Source organism: Phoenix dactylifera, chromosome 5 (assembly GCF_051530095.1).
Source record: "Phoenix dactylifera cultivar Ajwa chromosome 5, Ajwa_hap1_PhDact_Kaust_v1.1, whole genome shotgun sequence".
NCBI lineage: Eukaryota > Viridiplantae > Streptophyta > Magnoliopsida > Arecales > Arecaceae > Phoenix > Phoenix dactylifera.
Window position 1 is genome coordinate 28,494,130 of NC_143194.1, and position 21,634 is coordinate 28,515,763.

A 21,634-nucleotide genomic window follows, 5' to 3' on the forward strand; every position below is an offset into this window, starting at 1 on the left:
TATAAATCTGAATCCGACCTGTTTATTAAACGGGTCAGGAATTGCAAACCTGAACCTGACCTGTTTATTAAACAGGTAACCCGACCCGACCTGTTTAACCTGTTTAATAAACTGGTAACCTGTTTACCCAACCCGACCCGACCTGTTTAACATGTTTGCCCAACCTGACTCGTTTAACCTGTTTAGACCTGTTTAATCTGTCCAACCCAACCTGTTTAACCTGCCCAACCCGACCTGTTTAGACCTGTTTAGACCCGTTTAACCTGTTTAGACCTGTTTAACCTGTTTAACCCGTGTAACCTGTTTAACCCGTTTAACCTGTTTAGACCTGTTTAACCTGCCCAACAGTTAAACGGGTTAAACGATTTAAATGGGTCAGACATCTAAAACCCGTATCCGACCTAATTAATAAACAGGTTAAACGGGTCGACCTGTTTACGACCCGAACCTGTTTAGGCCAAATCCAAACCTGTTTATGGCGGGTCGAACACGGGTCGAGTTGGCGGGTCGGGTCATATTTTGCCACCCCTAGTGGCAAGGGTTCCATTCGCTCGGAAGAGAGAGCGGAGCGTTTTTCTTCTCCTTTTTTTTTTTTTTTTTTTTTTACGCTGAGGTGGATTAAGGCATGATGCGTCGAGATGGGATTGGTGTCGACCAACAATAGGGGAGGCGTAACATAGAGGATGATTCGCACCTACGTACCCTATTCGTTATTTCACCCACTCCAGGCACTTGGGGCGCAGGGACTCGTTCGAGCTTGAAGCTGGCAGTTCGTGCATTAAACTCCAATAAAGAAGTGGCTACATTATATTCAAGTCTTAAAACAATTTGCATAAAACATAGCTAGTATACAGGTTAATGGATTTTTATAAACGCATGTTCGACGCAGTTCACCAAGGCAATTGGATCTAATTAATTAATCATATCCGGTTGGTGTGCATGACATGTACCTATTGTCACAAGTAGGTCTGAATTCTGAATCGAGCAACTCCCTTTCCGTCTATTTTGACCGGCTTCACCTAATGAACGACAATATAGCATTGAGAATAAGTAAGCCAGAGGCATGTTATGAAGCAATAGTGGGATATCTCAATGTCATACTAATTATAATGCCAAGTGCATGCGTTTCTTGCACCTTATGTGCTCAATATTGATCATCTTCTCATGAAAGGTTGTCAATTTTCATATTGTACAAACTTGGCGCGACGCCTTGGTTCGAGTTGGATGGTGCATCTCCAACTATTCATTCACACGCAGAGAAGGTCACTTGCCCATGTAGGTCAACTAACTGTAGATCCCCATTCCAGTGCTTATGATTTTTTAGATTGCCTGATGAATCACCTTACGTTTAGATAACATTCTGCCAAATAATGAACATAGCCAGAGTAATTACTTGAGAGGGGGGAAATTAAAAATAAGGATCTCCACCATCAAATAGTGCTGTTATCTTAGTCGGCCAGACATCCCAGTCGGCACCGGCCGGGTGGTAGGTGAATTAATTCCCTTCCCTTTTCTCGACCACATGACTTCGTATCCTATAAAATCTAGCAAGCTGGCTCATGAAGTGGTTTGCCACCCAGGAACATACCTCCGAAAGTCAACGGTGCAAAGCCGACCACCGAAACGCCATCATCACTACTCCATCCCCACCATAAATTAGCATAGTCAACTCCCCCACTCATACCCGCTAGTTACAACATCTAATCCCGAGAAATTAACACACCTCAGCATCCTGCTAAGTTTTCAAACACTAATGCTAGTAACAATGATAATGATGATTGATGATCAGAAGATGTTTTGGACAATTAAGAATTCGCCGAGGTGTTTGACCACAACGCGATATCACGTTGCGCTAGTTTGCACCGAATAGCTGATCTGGGGTCCTTTCTTGTGGACCCTACTACTCGAAGTCAACAACTAGTTTAATGGGGCCATGTATTCCTCACAGCCATTATTATCATGTTAAATTCCAAATGGAGTGGTGGTGATTTGTGCCGCACCGTGCCGTCCCCGTTACTCATTTGTTAGGCTGCAAATAATGTAACGTAAAATATAAATGACAGCTGACACATTTCCCTCAGCAAGCAAGCAAGCCAATACCATATAATCACAAACCATATATATGCTTGATTAAACTTTTTTTTGGTCTCTTTTCTAAGAAAGTCTCTTTCTTTTTTTCTTTTTTTTTTAACTTCTTGCTTCTATGTTTTCTTTGAGACGTACAGACTTTGGCAAGAACAGAGGTGAATTCTACATTACTTTGATAGTACATATATGGTTCATACGACAAATACTCAGCCAAGATACGTACACACCGCAACAGATTATTGAGATGAATCGAGCTTCCTTCCAACTATAAAGAATCTGATTTAGCAAATACTTTATGAGCTGTCTCCCTGCAGCCATCTCTATCTCCCTCGCCTCCACCTTCCATGCAAAGATGATGGCTACGAGAACATTATTTAGTGGTGCAATGGATTCGGGCCCGTCGGGACTCTACGCTTCTCGACGCCATACCGTGGATCGATCTCGTCACCTTCATCGGGACTCGGTTTAACCTCTACGACGGTGGAACGCGGTGCATGCACATGTCGATGGTGGTGGTCTTGAGAACGTCTCGTGTAGTGGAATGCGGAGAAATCGAGCTTGGCTCCCAGCACCTTGCGAGGGGCCGCCGAGGGGGCGGCGGTCCGAGGCTTTAGATGGTTCCACCCGTGGAACAAGAGCAAGAGGACGAGACAGAAGAGGAGAGAAGTGAGAAGAGGTCTGCTCGAAGCCATGGAGGGGTTGAAGAAGGGTGGTGGATTGAGGGGGGAGTACTCATGTGGTGGCGAGATCTAAGAGAGAGGGTTTAGTGGTATGCCAGCTTGAGCTGAATGGTCCAACATTAGAAATATGATGGGGGGTGGAGCGGCGTGTTGAGAGGAGAGGTGGATTAGCTTACTTGCGACTCCATTTATTGGGTTTCTTTATTTGGGGTGGAGTTTTTTTGGGCCCTTTTTATGCGGAGGGAGGAGCAGAGCTCCGCATTGGACGAGCTCTTTCCAATGGGAGTTTCTTCCTTGACGTTCAAGGAAGAAGGGCGCACTCAATTGTCAAACGCTCCAGACATACTTACTAATGGGGCAATAATGATCTCTTTAGATCTTGAGGGAGACCCGGGGGTCGGTCACGATGGAGTGGAAGGATATATTAGGTTGGATAGTGTCACATGTCATTCTACCGGGGGTGGAGGTGGACCTTTTCGTGTGGGACTGGGAGATAATCACCGGGGCTGGCCGTAGCTTGATAACAAGTGCCCTACGGTTTTCTAACCAGAGAAAAAAATATTTTCTCATTAGATTTTTTTTTTTTTTTTTTTTTTTTTTGGGGAGAAAGCTGATGATGCTTGAGTATATGCAGTCTAAAAAATTAGTTTTTGCATATTTAGTTGTCCATAGAAAAATAAGGCATTACAGAATGACTTATGTTTAGTTGGGCATCTAGTTTTCTGAAAAAGTTATGAAAAATATCTGTTATACCTTTAATAAAGAAAAAGATCTTATCCTATGCTCCATAAAAGCTTAAAAATATTTTTAAAAAAATATAATTATGCCAATTTTCCACCATAAAAATATGACTTTCTTATGTCCCACGTAAGTTTTGCTTTTCGTAAAATTGAGAAACCTTATTTTTCTTTTAAAAAAAGCTACTTTTTCATCTCTCTATTTTGAAAACTCTAAAATATAAAATATTTTTTTATTTTTTTATTGGCCATACTTTCTCTCCTTCTCTTCCCACGAATCAAATAAGTTCTTAGGAAATCATTTATATATTTAAAAAGTCGACGGATGAGGATAGTTTTAATTCAAAGATCATTTTTACAAGTATACTTGATGCACCTCATGTGGATGGAGTGCAAGTAACATCAAATAAAATTTTTCATATATGGTTGATGAACTTATGCTGAAAGCTGCAACATTTTTATAATTCATGAGAAAGACTATGCGTTGCATGGAGTTGCCATAATGAATATGACTAGAACAACAAAAACAACATCGACTCAGCTGTCCGCAGTGTCGTACTCACATATTTAAGATAATCAGCCTGCGGACTGGTTTGCAAGTAAGTTAGGCAATGATGACAGTGATTTCGATCGGCGAGATATTTTTATAATCTCAGCTGTCGAATCTTATCAGTGCTGATGCTTCTCGTTACGCTTCCTTTAAATACAATTATGAGGGAATGGTCCTTAAATACAAGAAGAAGAAGAAGAGGAGGATTGACTCGTGCATGTAAAGATCGACTTGAGACAGCTGAATTTAGAGCGATTCAGCCTTGTGAGAGAGGCAAGGTGCTGCGGTAGGAACAGGACACGGCATATTTTTGCTTTATATTTTTACGCCATAATTTGGCTGGTATTGCAAGCAAAATGAGCTCAACCTGTGGAGTTTAGTTTCACCCATCATGTTTGGAGACATCGCTTATGACATCTTTGGACCCTACAATACTTGTTGACAACATCCGTACAAAACCACATTGAATTCAATTGACACCTTTGGAGTGCTGCAGCTTTGGTTCCCCAAGGAAGAAGGCTTTCAATAACCAATTAATCAGAACCAGAGAGCGCCAACCTAACATGTAATTTCTATACAAAAGCAAATAAAATCTAGGGTATCGCTTCCTCAACCACAATTGGCATACATCATCTTGCCTCCCTACTAATGACTGTTGTACTAAACTATGCAGTCTTCAGCATGCGGAGACTCTTGGCAGCAATTGTGTGCAAAAAATGAGAATAAATGAAACTCCAGATCAATGTCACCTTCCTCACCATATGCATACAAATATACAATGTTACAGTAGTCCTTACCAAAGGAACACAAATGTATTGAAGAGGATTCATGGCTACAAACTGTAAGCAATACAGTATTTCAGCATTTATGCCAGAACGAATCGTCCTTGCAAATAACTGGGAATTGCCAGAACCGATCATCCAGTATTTCAGCGTTCATGCCACCCCTTCCAACTCCAGCTCTACTTACGGACCATGCAGCTCTGCTTGAAATTGTATCAAATTCCTCAAGATGATTGTAGGACGATTGTGCAGATCAGAGCCACTGATCTCCAACCTTACTTCTTATCATGCAGCTCTGCTTGAAACTGGAATTACATGCATATAACTATTTGCATATTGAAGCCACTGATATTCCATTCTGTCCACTCACAGATCTTTGGCTCAGCTGCCATGATGATGGCTTGAACCTACCTGACAATAAAGCAGATGCAGTAGCTGCTTTTATTCTCCTCCTTTTCAACTCCAGTCCCACGCGTTTATTTCCTGATACAGAGCTTGATGACTCTGGAAAAATGGAGGAAGCCTTAATTGCTGCCCGCTTTTCCCTCCTATTTCTATCAAACTTTGAAGAGAATTTTACAGCAGCTGCATCTGCTGCATCTTCTTTGGATGGGGGAAGAAGTCGTATTCCAAGGCCAAGCTCTCTTGCATGTTCCTCCTCTTCAGCAACCTTTCTCTTCTGACTCTAAAATGGTCAAGAATAAATTATAGAAATAAGAATCCAAAAGCAGAATGCTAAATGCTAATATAATAGAAAAGAAATTTGGTAATAAATTAATCAGATAACTCACTCTGAGACGAGCACGGAGAGCTCTGTTAAGGTTATAGTCATCAGAGTGCTTGCTGTCTGAGACTCTCTGAAGGCGGACTAGCAATGGCTCAGCTTCTTTCTTCTTCCGCAGATCTTCTTCCTGATGCTCAAGACGGTAGAAGGGATCTGCAAGCTTGCCTCTTTCTGCAACATATTTTTTTCGTGAGAAACATAACCAAGATAAATTTAAAAAACAAAAAAACAGGGAAAAAACCTGCAACAGAGAAAGAGTAGGAACAGCTTATACTTTTTTTTTAAAAAAAAAAGGGTTGCAGACCTTCATCTGCTGGAAGAGCAAATGTCTCTGCATCCTCAATGTCAAAGTCCTCAGTCTTGCGCTGGGCCCCACCAATGATGACATATTCACAGTTTTTTGGATCTGTCTGAATGACTATTTCATGCCTACAGCATGCTGATTTCATGGTAAAGCTCCATATCTGATACAAACATAGATACCACATTACAAATCTAGGAGAGTTCAAACAAGAATATACAAACCAACGATTACCACACCAAATCACCATTTAAAGAACAAAATAAAATTTGAAAAACATGTGAAATAAGGTGAAAAAGGTTTCCAATACCCTCAATACTCATGACTTGCTTTTCAGAAAAACATAATCACATGCTACTTGGTAATTAGTGAATTACAATGCAGATGGTGCAGATTGGAGGAAAACCTGAAGACGCTCAGCATCTATTTAAAATTTTTAACCAATGCCAGCCCTAAGCAGATTCCTAGTGGTTCTCCTCCCATTCCTCTATGTTACATATTAATCTTAGATGAATTCTAATTATAGTTAGCTGCCCTTGACACAAAAAGAAAAAAAAAACTTCCTCATAAAAGGAGGAGTACTAAACTGACGGAAAAAAAAGAGATGATATACCCATATCAGTACAATGAGAGAACAACTTCCATGCATGCTAAAAGCTGCATATCCAAGTAAAGAAAAGATGCATATATCATCAAACAGTGAAAGCGTGATTTCCCAGACCAATGTAACAGCTATCCAAGCTATCCCAAAAAAATGAACAATTTTTATCATGTCTAGGTTAACTAAATTTCTCGATCTCATAATTATGAAAACCAAAACCATTCTATCTATTGCCATCTGCAGAATGCCTTAAGAATATGCAGATCAAACAGCAGGTCAATCATGTAGGCAAAGGATAAGAGTGCCAAACTCCAAGAACAAATTAAAAACAATAATATGAATAACATTGCCAACTATTAGTACGATATTCAAATTGCATTGTTTTAAAGTTTATCAAGTCATGGTACTCTGATTTTCCATTCTTAGTTTCCTATAAGACTATAATTGAAGATATGAACAAGTGGGCCAAGCTGCTGGACTTGAAAATGGTGAGCCAACTTGAATGAATTGTACCAGGTAAAATGCCTGGCACTGATTAAATCCTTGAGTCACACCCTGAAACTAAATCAAGATTGGAGCACCTGACTTTTACAGAACTTGTAAATAACAGTATTTCAGTATGGCATAAATATATTAGTGTAAATATAATTGTTGTGTGTTTTTCAATAAGGGATGAATAACGTGATGTTGTATAAATTGAATTATTTTATTTTGTTACATACACTAAAAACAATCTAATTAAATAATCTTTGATTGTAAAAAATGATCAACACTTGATAAGGTCTCAATTTGACATAACCAAGTACAACAACGAGACAAGGTAAGTTATCTTGTTTTGGAACTCAGCATATTTGGATGATTGATTGATATCTTAAAGTAGTTCGGCAAGGTACCTTTGTTGAATAATAGTTTCCCACTTGCTTTTTCTCAGCATTGAACCTTACACCCTTGGCAATCATTGAATTGCATCCACCGCACCAGACGTTGAATGGCATCTCAAATCTAAAAAATAAAAGATTATAGTTGAACAGATGGATATGGGCTTAGAAGATGTAGAAACTATTAAAACTGGTGCACATAAAGCAGTCAAATATTAAAGTTTAACTATGTCAAACCAGGTCAAAGTGCTCAAGACCAATTGAACTTGCATCTTCATTAATCTGTTTGCCTTTGTTCATTAAAAAGAAAAAACAATCATGACACAGAAGTTTATCCTACTTAAATTCTAAAACAGACAAGGGCAGACAGGTAAACTCAGTTACATGCGAAAATCGCATCTTTTAACACCAATACCTCATTTGAGAAAGTAAAACTTTAATAATTGATACCTTTATTTTAAATATAATATATACATCAATACATATCATTGAAAATGCTCATTTTTCATTTTTTCAGAAAATGCCGTTTTCATGGATAGAAGAATCATACAATCACCAATTTCTATAATATGCACTAATCAACTTCACAGCTAAGAATAACCAATTGACCAATCGCAAAGAAGCATTAGTGTGTGTGTGTGTGTGTATAATATGTATATATCCTAGCAAAACACATAGAAGTCCACGGTATCAGTCAACGTGACCATGAAAAGGGTGTAAATGAATATAAAGAAAATCCAAGATACAGAAAGAAGACAAAACTATATATCAGAAACAGGATCATTGATGTAAACAAGCCTTATGCTATGAACAAAAGTCAGCTAAACTGATTTTACTGCATTCAGGGTTTCTTAATCTCCTGTTCTCCAAAATGTAATGTCTCCAAATCATGTCCCCAGCCCTAATGAAAACACAAAATAGAACTTCTTCAAACCCCCTTCGCTTAATTGTTGTTACAAGTTGTCACCTGGACGCTTGGGTGATACACAGGCTTCAAGACATCCAGGCAACCCATGTCGTGATCAATTGAATATGAGTATTCATGTGTATTTCGTGTGGTCTATGTATGTATGCGGATTTGTATAGGTATTAAAAAAAAACAAAAAACTAAGGGCTGCCACGTGGGAATAACTTAAGTGTGCTGATGTGGCAACTAAGGTCTGAACACCAACTGTCATGTTTCATTTTCTCCACAAATGTGTGCCCCTTCCATGCCTCTCTTACTTGTCTTGGATCTCTTACTCAAGGCCTCTCTCTTCCACTATCATTCCTTTCCCATATCGTTCCAGCATCTAGCACCCTTTTTCCTTTATATCTTGGAGCGTCTTGCTAGTAATGAGGGGCTTAAATCAACTAAAGTTATTTAGGGCTGTATATGAAGCACATTTTTGGTTGTTTAATTGATATCAGAGGTTAAATGCCCTAATATTCATTCCTCTTCCACTCTTGCTGCTCCCTTTTCAGTTGGTGGTGTTGGATTTGAGCACACGAATATTCAAATCAACCTTTCTCTGCAAGGCACAGAAGGCTAAGCAAGAGTGAGTTTCAGCTAGCTTCTGATTGTTAACATTTCATCTCTAAACTTCCTTTTTTCTTTTTATCTTGCATCTTTCTTCCCATCTTTTACATTACTCGTAACTACATCTGTGATTTTCAGGTCTTTTCCATCTTTATGCGTCCTATACTCTTCGATTACTCCATTGTATTTGTCTTTTTCCCTTGCAATTCTTAATTATGCTCTCTTTGGCACTCCTTTCTATCCGAGAAAATATGCCTTGATGATTTGTCCTCAGTATATCTAGAGCTCTTAAATTTGAAAAATAATTAGGTCCTTTAACTAGAGGATGTAATAATGTGCTTAATATCTAAATAACTTCCCTATCATGGTTTGGATAAACCTAACCTTACTGTGAGTCAGCTGATTTGCTGCTCTGAACCTTATTTTCAGTTCCCCAAGATTATTTAGCTCTCCAAGCTTGAAATTTGACACCTCGAAATCCTATAAATCCCTTACAGAGTCAGGTCTAAGGCTTTACATACATATTGCTTCTAGTCCTCAAATATCATTCCTCTTTAGTGCAAAAAAAATACCGTTTGTCTTTTTTTGACTTTAGTCATCTCTCAGTCATTCATTGCATCAATATATAACAATTACCATAGGAAATTTTATTGCATGGAGCATCCCCTACTCTTCCCGTTCGATAACTTCATTTCTCTCGAATCTATAAAAATCAAAGAAATACTAACATCATTATTTGATTTTTTCCATTTTCATATACAAAATTACACAGCAAACTTCAACACCCTACAGACCTAACAATCTTCATCCATTAAAACGGTAGTTTTAAGCCGGTTTAGATCCAACATGGTGGAATCCTTAAGTTTGCACTGATTACCTTAAGAATGACAGTTCTGTTTTTATCTATACATGAGAGGCAGTACTATTGACCCTTGACCCTTCACCAAAATACAATTACCCAAACTTGAACATCACCAGGAAGAGTTCAACCATCGCATTAGCTCACAAAAGAAGCACCAGTCAGACATGATGCTTGAGATTTTTTTCCCTTTTGCGACTTCAAAATATCTTACCGTATAATTAGAATGCCCTGGTCTATCTTTCTTGCTCTCTCCCTCAGGGCATGTTGGCCATGAAACTTGTTCAACGAACCCTGGAAGTGACGAGGGGAAAAAAATGTTTAATAACCAATATTCCGGTAAAGATAAATAAATAAATAAATAGAGGAAAGCTATCAAATTTATAATGACGAACATACCTGTTTGGGGGTCCATTCTGGTGGATAGTAAAAATTATCTGCTCTGGCAGCTGCGAGAGAAGACTGGATAACAGAAAAGAAATATAAGTTAGGGTATATTACACGAAAAAAGAAAAAGCTCACGATATTCAAGTAGATCATGCAACCAATGACAAGTAGCTACAAAACAATTTATACTTCAGGAATACAAAATTGGAAAAAACTGTTATAGATTCTGAATCAATTTCTTTATTTGAAAAAAAAAAATCAAACGATCAAAACAATTAGCACTTTAAATCACTCACGATTCTCTCTCCCTTTTCAATTTGTTCGCCTATGTAAATAGTATCTAGGAACTCAGAGGAAAACTTTTGAACCCGGTGTTTGATTAGGAACACGATAAGAAGGCGTTATAGCATGAACATCATATTATCAAAAACCTTCCAAAAGAAACGAAATAATACCACTCTTTATAGGAAGTCAAAGAACCAATAGCCATCAAGAAACAACGAATGATTCGTCAGAGAAAACAGAATAAATCAAAGGACTGCAGGGACATACATCAAATCAGCAAAGATTCTCGAGAAAACTTTGATTAAAAAATAAATCTCTCCAAGAAACCGAAAAATTCTAATTAGATTGATGGAAACCCTAGAGCTAATCGTTCCCACAAGATTAGGGTTCTAACGCTCAAACGTTTACAAAGTCCCTAGTTTTCATCTAAAATCAGGCAAAAGGATTACTACATACCATGATTGATCACCGGATTCGGATCGGATTGGCGGCGCACGATGAGTGATTTGATCGTCGGAGCTCTCGGTGGCCTTCGAGGGGGGAAATCGAGAGAAAGGAGGGAGCACTTTTACTCTCGCGGAGAGAAATCGGTATGCTGTTTCGCGGGGCAACAACCGACACTCCTTATTCTGAAACTATGTGGTCGTTAGCACGACGGATTTGCGGACGGAGGCGTGGGAAAAGAAACCCCTATCCACCGTCCGCTGTTTTATTGACGGATGGATGGAAGGCTTTCGTCTTTTTATACTAAGTCCCGCGCTCTTGTCCAGCGGCGATCGGATGAACTAGCTTGGATCAATCTAAACCGTTCCGTAAAGGAAATCAGAGAGCGAGGATAAGATTGTTGCTCGACGACTCATTTGATTCGCAGAAAGAGGAGCAAGATCAGAGACCATTTTGGTAGATTAATTGCAGCCAGGAGCCGGCGTACCTCGAGTCTGATCGTTGTGAATATCCGATTAGGCAGTCTGAAAACCGAAGTTGAGGTGTCAACTCTATGATTACCAGACCTAGCCATCTACTGATGACTCAGTTTAGAATTTGGGCATTGGTATTGGATTAGAACCAGAAAGGAGATTTGCGGCAGCCTTGTTTGTCTCCATTATTGGCTTCAATATATTAGCATGTTCTGCTAAGATGTGTAAAACTTTCAGTTTCTTAAGTAAAAGCTCGCTCAGTAATAATTCACATGTAAAACGTATACAGTTATAATATAGTAATAGTAGACAGATAAGCATCCATAGAGCACTTCACTTACGTTTCCTAAATTGAACAAAGTGGCCAACCAGAGCCTGATCTGCACCCTGGGGTTCACTGATTGCACTGGGAAGAGGTTCCTTGTTCGAACCGGACCAAGCTTAAGTTTAAGTTAATCAAGTTTCACTGGTCCTGACTTAGAGATAACACTAAGCCCACCTGACAAACTGTTGATAAATCAATGATTTTGATGGCAATATTATGCCCAGGAGCTTTCCTAGGAAAAACTTAGAAAAGGAAGAGGAAAAGGAAAGCTTTATATAAGGCCACAAGGGGTACATAACAAAGAAACATTTCTACACCCCTAAACTGGTGTGTATTGAACGATGATCATAGCATAAGATCTGTAGTTCATCCCTTACATAAAAAAGTTGAACTGGTGTCATGCATAAGCTAGTAAAGGCCATCTCACGAGCAGTGCAATTCAGTCCCATCAGAGAGGTGAAGGGTGCAGCCCTTGGGAGCAAGGCAGCAGTTGCACTTTGAAGGCAGCTTCTTGTTGCCAGAAGATGTGCAGGTCATATAGTCAACATCAAGGCAATATTGAGGGCAGAGCACAGCTCCAATGCTGCTTTGCAGCTCCCCAAACAAGACTGTGCCTTTTAGCATCAAAAAACAACAATGAAAAGAAATAAACTGTTATAATTTCTTAGCTCAGAGTCAGTTCATGTACATCAGAATATAAGTAACCAAGATATGGGAGGAGGGATCAATACCAGTGAGTAGGAGAAGCATTACCACAGGGAGTCTAGTGCAGGCCATCTCTTCCGAACTAGTTTGTAGGACTTGAGAGATGGAGGTTTAACTAATATCTATATAGCCAGCCTTCACAAATCCACAGACTTTCTGACACAAGTGAACTCAAGCTTGTCATGTTCAGGTGTGAAACATTTGACAATTCATCATCTTAAGTTGGTAATGATAGAGATGAAGTATAGCATCGTGTGCAGGAAGAAACTTTGCACCAAAGCAGTATGACTATGATAATTTGACTGTATATTATTATTTTATAAAAAATTCCTATATCATCTTAGATTATCTTTCAAAAGCAAAGCTCAACCTTGTCTTTATTCTTCGACTGAAGCACTTATAGTGCACTACGGTGGAGGATTTCCATGGTCTGAAGATTGAATCAGGATGCTGGCTCTTGATATAGATAAGGATATTTGACTTTGAATTAACAGTTTGACTACAATTTTTCATAGAAAAAAATCCAAACTATCCACTACAGATTTTTATTAGAAGAAGTACATAGATCTCTCTCTCTCTCTCTCTCTCTCTCTCTGTGTGTGTGTCTGTGTGCGTGTGTAAAAGATGAGGAAACCTGTCAAACATTTCATAGATATACTTCTTGCCAAAAGCTTTCAATATCTAAAACATCACATTTGCAGGAGTAAATTATGTTTTGTGAAACATGCAACTCTATGTAAGTCCAAGTCAGAAAACTCATTGAATCAAGTGTGTACATAGAACAATTCATACTTCTCTACAAATTTCAGAGAAATATTAGGTTTTGCTTTGAGATTGTGACATGTTCTCCTTGATAGTAATCTTCTATCACATTTTTCTCTTTCCTTTAGATTCCACAAATAAACCACAAACCATTGATTAAACCCCGCCACAGAAATGACATAAGATTTTTTTTTTTAATTTGTTCTTTTATTTGTGTGTGTAAAATGACACAACAACTTTATAATCAACGGTATATACAAATATAAGGACAGAACAACTGGAAGTGTATCCATAGCTATGAAACAAAAATCTTCTTATTTAAAATCTTCAGTAGTTTTGGTAATGGAACAACATGGAGTAAAATCATGTGCAATCATTTCATACCTGTCAACCATATTGACATCACAGCCACAATTTGTATCAAAGTAAAATCACCATGGTATTTGCATGTCATGTACTCAAGATATGCAAAGGCACATGACAGAAGGGCATACATTGGATCCTCTACCTTGGATCGAACAATGCTTCATATTACCTTCATGTCAATTTGAGAAGACAAATAAGGATCAACTGCCCCTCAAATTCAGGAAAAGGAAAAAAAGATTAAGAAACAAAGGAGGAAATATGAATACCAGAAAGTAGAATTTGTGGGAAGACTTGATGGAAGACATGCTTTCTGGATAAAGTTTGAGAACTTGAAGTGGTTCTAAAACTCGTCACATATTTCTTTATTTTGTTTTCAACCATTTTATGATGGAGAAGCTTGCACTTCAACTTCTAGTCAAATAACCATTATGTGCAATGACTTCAGAAATCTTGTAAACCCTCTTCTTCTTGAGAAAAAAGAAAACAATCCACAGGACATACTGGTTCATAATCAAATCATGATGCTTCAAGATCTTTAATTGCTCACTTTTGACTGTTGATGAAGTTCGGTTTATGATATTAGAAAGAGGAGAATGTTAGAGTAAGGTGCTCATATAAATAAAGCAATTGTGTAAACAATCGATACATTCAGCTATTTAACTCAATCCTACTCCATCCAGGTTCCTTGATCAATCCTCTCCTGTTTATTAAATTTCTAAGCCCTATAACCTCCTTCCACTTCCCTGAAGAAGCATAAACATTAGACATTAATACATAATTGCCAGTGTTCTGAGGCTCCAGTTTAAACAGTTGTTCTGATACCAACTCTCCAAACTGATTGTCATGATGAGTTCTGCAGGCACTAAGTAAGGGAGCCAACACCTGATTCCTTGCTTGAATGGGCACACTATTAATAAATCTAAAGGCAGAACTGAAATGACCTGCTCTAGCAAGAAGATCCACTATGCACAAATAATGCTCTATGTTAGGCTCAACACCATAATCCTTCTGCATGCTAATGAAACATTGCAATCCTTCCTCTACTAACCCAGAATGGCTACATGCCAATAGGACGTCGGTAAAAAGAATGGCATCCGGCTTAATAGCTTCTTTCCTTTGCATCTCCTCAAAGAGGGTGAGAGCTTCTCTTCCTTTCCCGTGGCAGGCATAACCTTTTATCATGGTGCTCCACATAGTAATATCCTTAGCAGAAACCCCATCAAAAATATCTTTCGCTCTTTCTATTTTTCCACACTTGCAATACATGTAAATCAATGCAGTCTGAACTCGTAAATCTGATTGAAACCCATTCTCCATTACATACTCTTCAATCTTTTCCCCAAAACTAAGTGATCCAGAATCAGCACAAGCTGAAAGTACTGTGGCAATGGTAACTTTGTTTGGTTTAGTATTTGAACTTAACAAGTTCTCAAATAGCACTAATGCTTCACTTGAATGCCCACCTTGAACATACCCACTGATCATGGAAGTCCACAAAAAGACATCCTTACCCCGCATAGAATCAAAAACATTTCGAGCTGATGTTAATTCTCCACATTTTGAATATAAGGTAACTAATAAAGGGGCAATGTCTAACTTTTGATCAAATCCACTATTAATCAATACAGAATGGATTGCACGGGCTATCGATGATTTCCCCGTAAGGATGCCAGCATAGATAAGATTAATGAATGCAGCAGAGTCTGGAATGATATCTGCACTACGCATTTGGTTGAAGAGATCAAACACCTTCATACTATCTCCAACCCTCACAAAGCCACCGGCCATTGCGGTCCAAGTGACTATGGATTTTTCCTCCATAGAATCAAACAAGGAACGGGCATCATCAACATGGCCAAACCAGACATACATACTCAAAATTGAATTAGAAAACCGTAAATCTGAATGAAACCCAACTTTAATCCCATAACAGTGGACCGAAAGACCACACATTATGGCTGCAACAGGGCACGCACAACCCGATACAAGGCTTACACAAGTACCAGAGGTGGGCCTGAGACCAAGCGCACGCAGCTCGTTCAAGAGTTCAAACGACTTGTTAATTTGAAAGTCATGACTGTAGGCGGAGATCATGGAATTCCAGGCGACCACGCCTCTGCGGGGCATTTCATCAAACAATTGGCGTGCGTCGGATAGATTATAGCATTTAGAGTACATATCCATTAGTGAGGTCTGTACGAAGTGATTCCCCTGAAAGCCCATCAAAAGAGCATGGGCGTGGAGCTTCCCGCCCTCTCTTGTGGAGCGCAGCTTCGCGCAGGCTTTTGCGACGAAGGGGAAGGTGAAGGCATCGCCATGAACGCCGGATCTCACCATGGAGGAGTAGAGATGGAGAGTTTCCAGGTACGATCCATTTCGCGTGGAGGCCCGAATCATTCGGTTCCAGGTTTGTAAAGGAAGGGCTTTGGTAAGGTATTGGAGATGGGATTGCATTTGTCTTGGACTCGCCGATGCTTTTCCCTCGTTTCACTCTATCTTGACGCTTTTCCCATGCTGTTAGAAAACCCTCGTTTCAGCTACTGGGGCTTCCAAAGACGAAGCTTTCATCTTTAGCAACAGGATGCGCACCCTGTAGTTTTGAAGCAGGGGTGGATACTTTTTTTCTCTAGAGATAAAGGTTTATGATTAGTCCATCCAATGGTTATGGTGAAGCTTTTCTTAAGCTTATGACTGGTCTCATCTATGGTGAAGCTTATCTTAAGCTTGGAGCAACCTAAAGCTATACTTGGCTCATCTCTTGCGCAGCTTATGGAGAAGTAATTGTGTCTTTTATGCAAGGCGAGTTTTGGAGGCTTGGTGCATCTTTTTGAGAGGAGACTCAGTAAAGATGGTTGAGCGGATTCTATAGAAGAGGTCGGAAGTTTTCGACCATCTGCTTTTAAAAAACGTCTGACGGCTACTACAAAATGTGACGTCTTCCAAACTGGGCATGTATTCCGAAAGTTAAATAGAGCTGCCGATAAAGTCACTTCCTTTATTGTTCATCATTCTGGAGAGATTTTTTGGACTCATTTTGTACCTATCCCTCCACCGCGTGGAGTTTTTTATCTCTCAACTCAATAGGCAGCGCTCACGTAAGATTAGTGTGAGCTGCTGGTGTATAAAAAAAAGAAAAACAAAGAAAGAGAAGTAATTACAAAAACAACCGTTAACGTAAAATAATAGTATAGTCAATAATCCTCAAACATTGTGTTCTAGTATACAAAAGCTTTTATCACTAACTTATTCTTTTGGAGAGAAAGGGATGGAGACCCACCATTATGCAAGAATTATGTGGATTTCGTAAAAAAACAAAGAAGGAGAAGTAATTACAAAAACAACCGTCAACGTAAAATAATAGTATAGTCGATAATCCTTAAACATTGTATTCTAGTATATAAAAGTTTTTATCACTAACTTATTCTTTTTGAGAGAAAGGGGTGGAGACCCACCATTATGCAAGAATTATGCAGATTTCGGTACTTGGGATGCACCATCAAAAAGCCTCTTCTCCTTGAGAAGGGCGTGATTGCTATAGCAATCTCCAATTCAAAATGGAATATCTTGCTGTGATTAATTTAATGCAATATTGCAAAGCTTTTCCCCGTTGTTGCCTGGTCCCTAACGTTGTTAACTAGAAGGAACAATCAAAGTGCATTGCCTGTGCCGTGATTCCATTTGAACAGCAAGAGAAGGAACCTAGCTGAACTTCCAATTCCTTTCTACTAAATTCGGATTGCCTTCCACTGGTGCTGTTTCTGAGTGACTAATCTTTCTCGGACCAATTAGACAAATTAGCAAAGTAATTCCAGCACAGTATTTCTTGACTACATAGAATTAGTTTGTTGTGCTAGCCAAATAGGTGCGTGACGTTAGTAGGAGGCTTTTGTTACCGTGGTGTTCATGTCGAATTTGGTCATATGACAATCGCTAGGATGATAGGCCAAAGCTAAGACAAGCACCGTATTTTGTCAAAACATAACTCTTCAAGCATGTCATTCATGCAAATGTCCGAGCGAAGCTAAGGCAAAAAGCAAAGGCTTAGCAAATTTCAACTCTAGACTCAAGTCAACCGGAAAAGGCCTTAGACATCATGCATCCTATAGTTTGCTTTTCGTGATTGCAAATTTAAGACTTTCAATAAACAAAATGAGAACTGATCTCATACAAAACATGAAAAGAAAACTTAAGAGAATTCCAAATTTCAAAACAATTGTAGATAATTTAGAGAATACATTGACCATGATTCGGTATAAAGATGTAACGAAGCTGAATAGTTTCTGGAGTAACATTCACATCCCCAACACTACTTTGGTCAGCTGCACACATGCAAACATTTATTTTTATAAATTGCAGTTCTTCTCCTACCAAACAGAACATTTTGTTGGTTGAACTTTACACTATGGAGATACAAGCTCAAGGAGCACATTGCTCGTATCTTGAAGCCAGCAAGAATTATATACATTTAAACGTAGGGGTCAGGCAACATCATCTCAATCTTGGTATCATGATAAGAGGACATTCAAACGTAGAGGTCATGCGAGCTCATCTTAATCCTGGTGATGATAAGGAGACATCTTAGTCGGGATGGTCGAGCGTTGTTGAGTCCAAGTCGCCTAAGGTCTCTTTGAGTCTGTCCAACGCAGCCTTCGCGGCACGATTTTGAGCAATTTCCTTCTTCTGGCCATTCCCACTCCCGACCAATTTGCCATCAACCAAGACCTCAATCTTTGGATCTTCAGGCCACACGCCCTTCAAGAAGGTCACATCCATCTTTAGCTTTTGGCAGAGTTCATAGAGCTCGCTCATTGGGTGTTTTCCTAAAGTCTCTGGATTGATCAGTGGCGCAGCTAGCCTCCTAAATATCTGTTCCAAGTCATACATTCATATTTCGCGTTGGTACTTGGCAAACACACACACAGAGGCAGAGGGAGAGAAAGAGAGAGACCTCACAAACAGTTTCCAAAGAGCTGTTGGTGTCTAAAAAAACGGCTCCAAGGAGGGATTCAACAATGTCCGCCAGGACTTTAGGTGGGTCAACAAGGCCGTTGGAATGGATCGGATGTTCCATCATGGCTTGCATAAAATCTTGAATCTAGAAAAGTCAACAACCAAAGAAAGACTTAGCGGCATTCCGGAAACTACCAGAAAAGAATGGCACTTGCAATAGCTGCAATCTTTCTTAAAAAAATTATGATATTCTATTGTAGAATAAATAACATACATTAACAAGCCATCAGATCAATAGGGGTCTTCAATACTTGGCATCTAAACAATAATAGACAGTAGTTGTGGTGCATGAAACATGTTTCATTATGATATTATTAGGAAAGAACCCACAAACCATATTATTAGGAAATATCCTTTTCCATCATAGCAAGCATCTTCCGTAGCTGCAAATAGATTAGCTACAAGGAATAACGACGTGAACAGGCCGGCCTGATAGCCAACTTTCCGGTCAGGTCTTTTCCTCGGTCAGTGCCAAAGATGTTCTTGCGCTACACTAATAAGTTCGTCTCGTGAGTTACCGAAACCACGATTTATTGAATGCGTTCGTTGATCCCATATTTGCATGCACGGTCATCTGATTTGGAAAAGGCACACCCAAAAGGCTACATTGCCTCAACAAAGCTCACAATCCTTCTACTCTACTTTTATATAATGACAACTCCCAGTGAAAATGATGGACCGATAAAGATTAAGCCTCTAAGAATTATTATTATTATTATTTTTTTTGGAAAGCACATTCTGCTCTCTCTCCTTCTGAACGCATCTCGAAATTTGATATTTTTATCCATTTCTTATGAAAGAGCTTACTCTCAAAAAAGAAAAAAATATATAGAATTTTTTTTAATAAGAGACATCTTTCTATTCATGGGAAATCTACAATCTAAAGTATCATCAAAATCATATAAAAAATAAAATAATAGAACTTTTGGAAAATCGAACCTCCTTCGAAGGGGTGAGAAAGGATATCCCAGTTCTCAATCATCGCCGTCCTCCTTTATAAAAGGTCTCCCATCTGGGAAAGAAGCGTATGAATGATTAACCTTCCTTCATGCGACACTGCTCGCTTTGATAGCGTTTTGGGATTTGTTCGGCAGGTGATTCAATGATGTTTTCGCACGGAGGAAGGTTAATCATCTTTTCGTGCGAAAGATACAACCCAGTCCCATCCATCAATCAGGCGCATCCATTCTTAGGGCATGTTAATATTATACTCTACAACATAAATTCCCAGCCCTAATTTTACAATATATAAAGAACTTTGGTTGATGTAATTGGATTGACCAGGAGTATGCGAGAAGCGCGCAGGTCAAAGTAACAGGTGAATTGGTTTGCACGGCTCGGTAAATCGCACCAACTCGCCGTGGCCACGTAATACCGGGAGGCGAAGGAAGCAAAAACTCCCGTTAACCTACCTAACCCACAGTTAGGTCTCCTGGAACCTAAACTCTCACCCCATTCAAGTGACCCGTGTCGGTACCTAACCGACGTCGGGCCGGGTCATAAAACCCAATCCAATTCCAGGGGTTCTGGTGATCCGAGTCCGTCCCCCGCCTCATCCCCTCTCAGGAGGAAGAGCAGTAGAGCTCCAAGGAACCATTCTGGTAATGGAAAGCCAAAAAAAAAAAAAAAGATCACCCAAAAAGCTCAGGAGACGCAGCTCCATTCCCCAGATCCAGCTGCCAATTTGCCCTAACGGAAGCGAGGTATATAATTCAATCTAAGGAGGCCAAAAAAAAAGAAATCAAGGCTTCCACAAAATTTAATTCAAAAATTAAACTGTGATGAGTAAAGATATTTACCTGGGCTTGGAGCTGGGGGGCCTTGTGGCGGAGATAGCGATGGAGGCCATGCTCCACGGCGACGCGGGCGAGCTTTTCGGTGTCGACGTTGGCGGCGCGGAGACGGGTGAGGGGGCCGGGGGAGAGATCTGGGTACGAGGAGAACACCTCCCTCGCCACGATGCAGGTGAGGACAGCGTCCCCCATGAACTCCAGCCTCTCATACGACTTCGCCGGTTTGTACGGCAAATAGAAGGAGCTGTGAGTCAAAGCCTCCTCCACCAGATCTTTGTTACTAAATCTATAACCCAGTATCTCCTCCACCATACGCACCTCCTCCTCTCCCATCTCTGGTGCTGTGCCTATGACGTTGAATTCCTCTCGCTTCTCTCGCTTCCCCATCGCTTCCTCCTCTGCTGCTCCCATCCGCGAGGGGAAGAATACGAAGCCGGCCGACCGAAGAACTTGGGGTTGGATTTAGGGGAAAGACGAGGCGGGGGAAGACAAAATAGAGGGAGGAAGGTCAAGAAAAGAAGAAATTGTGATCGAGGGCAAATGGGGAAGTGGATCTTTTATATTACAATTCGGGAGATATCACCTAGCTCAAGTCAAAACAAACGGTACTACGGAACTGCCTTCCCTTCGTTTCCGCCGAAGGCTTTTCTGGCTGCTGGGGCGAGGAAAGAAGAAAGCCTGGTTCAATAGCGAGGGCCAAGTTCGGGACCGCCTTATATTGGTGGAGGAGCCACCGTCGAGATGGTCCGTCAGAAAGGTGTCTTCTGGCTTTCTTTCTTTTGTTTGCGGCGTTGTTCCTAGAGTCGGGCCCAGGAGATGGTTTGGTGGAAAGATTGGGCGGCAGGAAACGTTACGGACGGGGCAGTTGAGCTCATTAAAAGGATAACGACGTAAAGGCTGGACAGAGCCGGACGGTGGGCGCAAGTGGCATCGCTCCATAGTAATTACGATACCAAGAGATTGGGTCGAGGTCAGGCCGACCTCATGCGGAACCGGTGAAGCCACCGCGCCTGAGGTACGGACACACGACCCACGCGCAGGCTACCTACAGGGAAGGGGAAGGGTTCACTGCACTGGCACTGCGACGTTTTTAAAAAGTATGCAGCAAATTAAAGAATAGTACTTCTCCTTCAGGAAATACTTTGGAACGGGTCCGGCATGTGGTTCATTAAGGTATGAATCAAGCTGTACCATTTGAATACACTTTTCTGCCAGCTGGGCTGATGGCTTAAGTCAACAGGTGGATTAAAGAAAATCTTTATATACTTAGATTTTATTTTTTTTTGCCTTCACTAGAAACGATAC

At 40.1% G+C, this 21,634-nt stretch overlaps 3 protein-coding genes and 1 pseudogene across 4 annotated transcripts; all 4 read right to left on the bottom strand.

Moving 5' to 3' along the window:
* Positions 1-4,778: 4,778 nt before the first annotated feature.
* LOC103704343 (uncharacterized) lies at positions 4,779-11,078 on the bottom strand. The gene is made up of 7 exons (XM_008787593.6): positions 10,908-11,078; positions 10,179-10,241; positions 9,994-10,073; positions 7,417-7,525; positions 5,926-6,085; positions 5,629-5,792; positions 4,779-5,522 (listed from the first exon to the last, which is right to left on the bottom strand). Exons 1-7 carry the CDS (start codon positions 10,908-10,910, stop codon positions 5,163-5,165), a joined length of 939 nt encoding a protein of 312 aa, XP_008785815.4. The 5' UTR covers positions 10,911-11,078; the 3' UTR covers positions 4,779-5,162.
* Positions 11,079-11,936: 858 nt separating this feature from the next.
* On the bottom strand, positions 11,937-12,549 carry LOC120111587 (proteinase inhibitor PSI-1.2). The gene is made up of 2 exons (XM_039128991.3): positions 12,425-12,549; positions 11,937-12,307 (listed from the first exon to the last, which is right to left on the bottom strand). Exons 1-2 carry the CDS (start codon positions 12,468-12,470, stop codon positions 12,117-12,119), a joined length of 237 nt encoding a protein of 78 aa, XP_038984919.1. The 5' UTR covers positions 12,471-12,549; the 3' UTR covers positions 11,937-12,116.
* A 1,625-nt stretch (positions 12,550-14,174) lies between these two features.
* Positions 14,175-15,980, bottom strand: LOC103704409 (pentatricopeptide repeat-containing protein DOT4, chloroplastic pseudogene; annotated as a pseudogene). The gene has a single exon (XR_015987250.2). The product of XR_015987250.2 is annotated as a pentatricopeptide repeat-containing protein DOT4, chloroplastic pseudogene (transcript).
* Positions 15,981-17,775: 1,795 nt separating this feature from the next.
* RTL1 (RNAse II-like 1) lies at positions 17,776-21,304 on the bottom strand. Its single transcript, XM_008787591.6, has 3 exons — positions 20,336-21,304; positions 18,475-18,621; positions 17,776-18,392 (listed from the first exon to the last, which is right to left on the bottom strand). Exons 1-3 carry the CDS (start codon positions 20,738-20,740, stop codon positions 18,105-18,107), a joined length of 840 nt encoding a protein of 279 aa, XP_008785813.3. The 5' UTR covers positions 20,741-21,304; the 3' UTR covers positions 17,776-18,104.
* Positions 21,305-21,634: the final 330 nt, after the last annotated feature.